This window comes from Capra hircus, chromosome 19 (assembly GCF_001704415.2).
Source record: "Capra hircus breed San Clemente chromosome 19, ASM170441v1, whole genome shotgun sequence".
Classification (NCBI taxonomy): Eukaryota; Metazoa; Chordata; class Mammalia; order Artiodactyla; family Bovidae; genus Capra; species Capra hircus.
Genome location: NC_030826.1, coordinates 21,859,629 through 21,867,008, shown reverse-complemented (window position 1 = coordinate 21,867,008; position 7,380 = coordinate 21,859,629). Strand labels below are relative to the sequence as shown.

General features: G+C 48.9%; 1 protein-coding gene across 1 annotated transcript; it reads left to right on the top strand.

Annotated features, from left to right (window-relative positions):
* Positions 16-6,459, top strand: MRM3 (mitochondrial rRNA methyltransferase 3). The gene is made up of 4 exons (XM_005693302.3): positions 16-349; positions 610-854; positions 1,783-1,950; positions 4,083-6,459. The coding sequence occupies exons 1-4, from the start codon at positions 36-38 to the stop codon at positions 4,619-4,621; spliced, it is 1,266 nt and encodes a 421-aa protein (XP_005693359.1). The 5' UTR covers positions 16-35; the 3' UTR covers positions 4,622-6,459.

Genomic DNA, 7,380 nt, shown 5'->3' with positions numbered 1-7,380 from the left:
GCGCTTTCGTGACGCAGCCCACTGGGAGGGGGAAGATGGCGGCGCTAGTAAAGCGCGTGGGATGGGCTACGCGACCGTTGCTGCCGGTGGTGCAGGCTTCGGACCTCGATGCGCGGCGCTGGGTCCGGGCATTGCGGCGGAGCCCCGTGAAAGTGCTGTTTCCATCTGATGAGGTTGTGGAACGGAAGCTTGATCCCGGGAAACAGCCTCAGAAGGCGGCGGCAGAGGCCGGTCCCCAGGAGCAGCGACAGAAGCAGCAGATTCAGGGACCAGCATCCCAGACCCCGAGCACCTGGGAAGAGTCGGGGCTTCGCTATGATAAGGCTTTCCCTGGAGACAAAAGGCTAAGGTGATGTGTTTCCGAGGCTTGTCGAGTTTTCTCTTTTCTCCTCAGTCCTCATAGCGAGAGCTTGACCTCTTTCCCTTGCGTTGGAGGACTTTCTTGCAGCACACCTCGTTGGTTTTTATTATGCACAGAGGGCAGAATAAGTGTCTTTCTAACAGTTCGTTTGTTTCTTTCACTACGAAGCTCTTCATGTCTGCTAGAACTCGATGTGTGTCGATAATGAGGATGTTGGTAATGACCTGTCTTTTTGTTTGCACCCACAGCAGTGTGATGACCATAGTTAAGTCCAGGCCATTTCGAGAAAAGCAGGGGAAGATCCTGCTGGAAGGTCGTAGGCTGATTGCAGACGCTCTCAAGGCTGGTGCTGTGCCCAAAGTTTTCTTCTTTAGCCGTCTGGAATACATAAAGGAGCTGCCCATTGAAAAGCTGAAAGGTGTTAGCCTCATTAAGGTGAAATTTGAGGATATCAAGGATTGGTCCGACCTGGTAACACCACAGGGAATAATGGGTCAGTGGTTGTTCACTGTGTTTGTAGAAAGGGAGACTTGGAATTATTTGTTCATACTTGTCTCAGGGCAACAAATTTAAATGAAATTGAAAATATTACTGAGCCTAACCTTTTCTTACAACAGTTTTCAAATCTGTGAATCTTGTATTTTAAGTGGAAACTGAAGCTAGTTTTCTGTCATCATTTATATTGTGAGTTTTTATAGTCTGCAGGGAATAATCACTCCTCCTCAGACCTTATGTTTTGGGGGTCACTTCAACCTTTAATGTCCAGTTAAAACTTAAGAAAATGTTGGGAATTCTCTGGCAGTCCAGTGGTTAGGACTTGGTGCTTTCACTGCCTGTGGGCCCAGGTTCAATCCCTGATAGGAAAACTAAGATCCTGCAAGCCACTTAAGTGTGGCCAAAAAAAAAAAGAAATTAGATTACAGAATAATTACATAGAGTGTGAGTGAAGTCACTCAGTCATGTCCAACTCTTTTCGACCCCATGGACTGTAGCCTACCAGGCTCCTCCCTCCATGGGATTCTCCAGGCAAGAGTACTGGAGTGGGTTGCCATTTCCTTCTCCAGGGGATCTTCCCAACCCAGGGATTGAGCCCGGGTCTCCCGCATTCCAGGCAGACACTTTAACCTCTGAGCCACCAGGGAAGCCCCACATAGAGTGTGATTTTACTATAAAAGAAAAAGCACTTACATATGGGTAGATGGACATACATGTAGGGAAGTGCATGGGAGAAGTTCTGAAAAGATACATTACACTGTTGAAAGCAGTTATGAGGGAGTTGGTGGGGAGCACACTGAATTTTTTCCATCAGAATGTTTACATGTATGTAATTACAAATACACCAACAGTGATAAATAACCAAAACGTCAGATTACTCCCCATACCCACATCAGACAAATGAATCACATTTCTTGTTTCCTCAGGGATTTTTGCCAAACCTGACCATGTTAAGATGACATACCCTGAGACTCAGCTTCGCCACACACTGCCAATATCCTTGATTTGTGACAATCTCCGTGACCCTGGGAACCTGGGAACAATTCTGCGATCTGCTGCTGGGGCAGGCTGCAGCAAAGTGTTACTCACCAAAGGTAAGATCGCCTGTCACTGGGTGGATTAGGTGGCTGTTTGTAGTGAGCTGGCTCCGTGGGCAGATGTGTATGGATTTGGTTCTTGGATCTGTCCCTTGGTAACTCTGTGTAAGTGAGCAGCATTGCAAGCATCAGTTCCCTTATCTGGAAAGCAGGCGTAATAGAATCTACCTGGTAGGGTTGTTCTGAGGATTAAGTGAGATGAACATCAAGTACTCAGCACCATGCCTGGCACACTCATTCTTGTTGATTATCTTTAAAATTATTTTGACACCTGCTAGGTTTTTAAAAGAACTTAAAATTAATTAGGGAAGAAATAGATGCCGGTTTTAACACTTGGTTCTGTCCTCTCATCATAAAGAGAAATCTGTAGCCTTGGTTCCAAACAGACTTGCCTGACAGTTGGGACATGTCTAACAGACCTATTACAGCCTGGAAGGAGAAGGAGGGAGAGGATCATCCATCAGAAGCAGTGAAGCTGCCATTCAGTGTAAAGAGAAGTGGTCCCATTGCTGAGACTCACCTGTATTGCCTTTCCCAGCTCTTTCCCCCCATCACCCTTTCCTGGGGTGCATCTCTCTGCTAGCATGAAAGTCAGGCTCGGGGTCCCTATATCCATACCCCACTCACCTGCCTCACTGTTGAGAGCTCTGAGAGCAAGTGTGGTTTGGGGAAATGGACCTGTATCACCCAGGCAGGCGGTTTCCACCTTGTTGCTGGTGGCTGGTATGGGAGAGGTAGAGAAAGGCGGGGAACATCTGATGTGGTGCCCAGCGTAGAGGACCCGAGGATGAGGGGGAATCTCAGCTTGTCCCTTACTCCTAACTGGGTGAAGTCAGACTAGATGGCACCTCTTCTTCCCCGACTGCTAGCCTCTTGGCACACAGCCCACCTCCCAGCCCTTGTTCTCACAGTGCTCAGGAGAGCCTGTGGTAGGGGACCCACGTAGACAGTGTTACCTTCTCCACGTTTTTTTTTTCCTTTTTGAACTTGGTTTGCCTACTTAACCTTTCCTGAAGTTTGACAGATTAGCTTCTAAGATAACTTATAATGAGGAGATGTGTGCTAACAAGTCAGGGAGGGTAGTAGATACATGGTGCCCCAGTCCTGCTGTCTCCTGGCTTGTGGCACTGGGAAGGGCAACATGTTTGCTGATGCATGGAGGCGGTTGGGTTTAGCACGACTGCAAAGACAGGGTGTGTGCAGGACAGGGCTCTGGCCTTGGTTTTTCCCAGGATTGCTGTAATTTCCCCATTACAAGTGTCCTCCTTGCTCTAGTCCAGATTCAACATTGAAGCCAAATGGGTTTTTCTAAAATATAAACCAGATTCTGTCCCTATTTTGCTTAAAATGCTTTGGTGACATTATATTGTCTAATGGGTGAAACCCTAAACCCCTCGGCTGGGCACACCACCCTCCTTTAAACTGGTCCTTTCCTGCCTCCTGCCTCATCTCCCACCTCACCCCCATTAATTGGCTCGATTATCATGCTTACAGTGTTCGGACTGTGGCGCGATTGCCGCTTCTGTAACTCTCCTCTGCCCTGGTCTTTCCCTGACAAGAGCCTCCTGTCCTTCACGATGCAGCTCAGTGTCGTGTTCTCCCGGTGGTTTTTCCCCGATTGCCATGCTGTGCACAAGGGTTTTCTATTACCGTTTATGCTTTTTTAACTTTAGTTGTTACTGATAATATAGTCGCCTGCTGAAATGTCGTCCCTTCACCACTGCCCACTCCATTACAAGCTCCTTGAGGCTGGGGACTTCCAGGCTCTCCCATCTCCTGTCCAAATGTCTGGCATGTGTGTGGGAGGTTTTTTTTGGCCATGCCACCTGGTCTGCAAGATCTTAGTTCCCTGATGAGGGATCCAACTCATGGCCCTTTGTAATAGAAGTACGACGTCCTAACCATTAGACCGCCAGGGGATTCTGTGTGGTGAATGTTGAAGGAATGAATAAAATCTGTTACAGCACTTTGCTGGACGCTGCTACAGCTGGGGAGGCAGAGGTCCCAGCCGCCAAGGCCACGATAGGACATTTTTGCTTTATCCTGATCCAGAATTAATCTGACTTCCTTCAAAGTCCCCTTGTCTGGGAAGGTTTGTAATCTTAATTGGATCCTCTTTCATTTGCTAGGCTGTGTGGATGCCTGGGAGCCCAAAGTGCTGCGGGCAGGTATGGGCGCGCACTTCCAGGTGCCCATCATCAACAACCTGGACTGGGAAGCAGTGCCCGACCACCTGCCTGCTGACACCCGCGTCTATGTGGCCGATAACTGTGGCCTTTATGTGCAGGCCCAGGCCCAGAGGTCTAACAAGGCCAGTGACTATGGCTGGGTACGTGACCACCGCCCGCTGAAGTTTCATGAGTATGAGGAAGAGGAAGAGGATCTAGAGAGTGGAGCGAGTCAAGACTGGCTCCCTGAACTCGAGGTCCAGAGTTACGACTCAGACTGGACAGAGGCACCGGCGGCCGTGGTGATAGGTGGGGAGACCCACGGCGTGAGCCTGGAGTCCCTGCAGTTGGCCGAGAGCACAGGGGGCGGGAGGCTGCTGATCCCCATCGTGCCCGGCGTAGACAGCCTGAATTCAGCCATGGCTGCGAGCATCCTGCTCTTTGAAGGCAAAAGACAGCTGCGGGTGAGGGTGGAACGCCTGAGCAGGGACAGGCATTAACACCAAGAGGAGGGTGTGTGAAAGCCGTCCTCAGCTTGAAGGTGTCTCTGGTTACTGGAAAAATAAGAGCTTCCATGACTTTCTGCTCAGCCTCAAAAATAAGGAAGGTCAAAATTCCTCCTGAGGTCTCCCATCTTCCCGCTGATTTTTATGTGTGTGTGTGGGTGGGTAAGAGACAACAGAAGTAAGTGCGCCTCGTGGCTCTTACGTTTTTAAAAATTGTCCACCAAAGAGCATCTTTGTGCCCAGAAAGTTGCTGAAGGCATCATCCTGGGCAGGAGGACCCCTCCCTCCACAGCTGCAGGTGCTTGCAGTCAGAGAGGGCTGGTTAGAGTGCCCAGGCTTGGTCACTTACTCCTCTGATCATTGGTCAATGGAAAGTAAGCCCCTGTGAAGTGCAGACCAGTAGATTATGTTAAAATCCTTTATTTATTTCAGTGTGGTCAGTGGGTCTCAACGCCCATCTTTTCATCTTTGGCCTAGTGGTGAGGACATAGCTGAGAGATTAATGATCGAGGAAGCTAAGGGTACAGGTGATGGCATTCAGTAGTATTACTAGTGGTTCTGGCTTGGCTGTGTTAATCTCTTTGATTGTTCATGCAGGCTATGACTTAGACACTGTTTATGTATGACACAGTTTTTCTCCCCAATTTCTGGTGAAACAGCTGATTTCATCTGTTGGTATTACACCTTCTTAGCATCTCTGCAGATATCTATTTGAAGACTCTCAGTTCAGAAAAGGAAAAAACAGTTTTTAAATCTTCAGCTTAACCCTGCATCTCTCAACAAAGCCATACTCCTTGTAATAGCTTCCTGCTGTTAGTCCTGCTTTGTGTAACCCTTTTGCTTAAATGGAATGACTTGTTTACATTAACCCCTCGTCCGGCATAAACAGAACACCAGTGTTCTTGGTGCTGTGTGAACAGAGGCTCCTGCACGGAGAGGGGCGGAAGTCCTGAGGATGAATACAGCTCGGCAGCAAGACCCTGCTGTTCTTCTCTTAAAACAGGGCAGACTGAATCCTTACTGAGCACCAGTGGGATGTAGCCAGGGACATGAGGGCAGGGGCAGGCAGTGATCACTCTAAGTCACTATGGGAAGCGGGGGGTGGGACTAGAGTATGGGACTGACTTTTGAGCAGTGTTTTTGCAGCCACAGAGAGTATGGTTGAAGACCAAGATGCCAGCAGTGTAGTGTGAGCACCTCCCTTCCATATGGTGGCTCCTGCCTTGACTGGACTTCCTTGGGAGCCCCTCAGCTGCTCGTCACGGAGGTCCAGTAAGTTGCAGCATGGCCCAGAGAAACTAGGGACCTCTCCTAACCCCTTCACCTTGCCTAGGTCCCTGGTAAACCAAAAGGTCATGCATGGCTGTGCCTAAGCGGCCCCGATGGGACTGCTTTGTTATGTTGGAGAGGAGTGGGTTTTGCAGGAACAATCTCTTTGGTTGGCTGTGCTCTCTGAGGCTGACAGGCTGGAAGCTGCTCTGGTCTGGACCTGCCCAGGGCCCCACATAAATGTTGGGCGACAGTGGCCCCTGGAATGTTCTTGAGAGCGTCTATCCTTGTCAGCCTTCAGAAACTAGAAGAGCCCACAGCCTTTGTACTGTGCTGAGCCCACAAAGGCTGTGTGTGGCCTCCTCTGCCAGCTTCACAGCCACAATGCCTGCAGGTGAAATGGTGGGGGACAACCCACAGAACAATACCACTCTACTGACAGTCTCCCAACACCTTGGAAAAGTGCTTAAGAAATATACATTACTGAAAAGAGGCTCCATGCCTTTTCAGCATGAAACCAGCCTCTTATTTTTATCCCAAAATAAAAACCAATGAAAGAACAACACACCCTATATCTTGTCTTTGTTCAGGAAAATAGCACTGCAAAAGAGTATGCCTGGCACGTCATTCTCCACCGGTTTTATCATCCTGGTTGTAAGAAGGCAAAGAAATTTGCGTCCCCTTCACTTTATGATCAATGACTTGTAAACCATGCCTTGTGAGTTCTTTATGTATTTCTGGGTATAATTTAGCAGAGGAAAGGGGCAGTCTTTCCTTTTAAATGATCATGGGGGAGCAAGTGGTGGTGAAGTTTTTTACCTGCTGATGGAAATTAGCTATCTTGAACCCTTCTCAGTTTTTTACCAGTATTTGTCACCATTTCCCCAGGAAAACGGGATGAAAACTGAGCAGCACATGACAAGTAAAGAACATGGCTGGGCTGAAAGAAGCCTTTAGAACTTCAGAAGGTTGGCCAAGCTGCCCCTTGCCTTTGTGCTACATGTAGCTGTAGTGGTGGTATCTGCCACAAGGGGGCAGTCACACCTCAAAACGACTCCCAACGCTGAAGGGAGGGGTGGGGATTTCTCCTGGATGCAAGTTGTTGCAATCAAGAGGATGGAGTCAAGTCTCCCTCCACCACCCTGGGCCTGTGGCAAGCTCAGAGTTGCTGCAGCGGGAGATCCATCCACATCGTCATTCGTTCTCGGCAAAAATCTTAAAGTACAGAAAGTTGGACCAAAAACAAGGAGGAAATGGACAAAAATGGGAAGCAGCTGCTACAGAAAAAATCTAGCACATCTTTTTCCTTTGAATGGAGCCTCTAGGAAAGCAGCTCTCAGCAAACGCTGATGTCCCCGGGTTCCTGGAACATTCATTGGGAACCCGCCACCTCGACCTCTAGGAGTTTCAAGACGGGGGAGGCATAAACGCCCTTACCCCTCCCCAGCCTCAGTTGCTGTCGCACCTTAGAATTTCAGTCATTC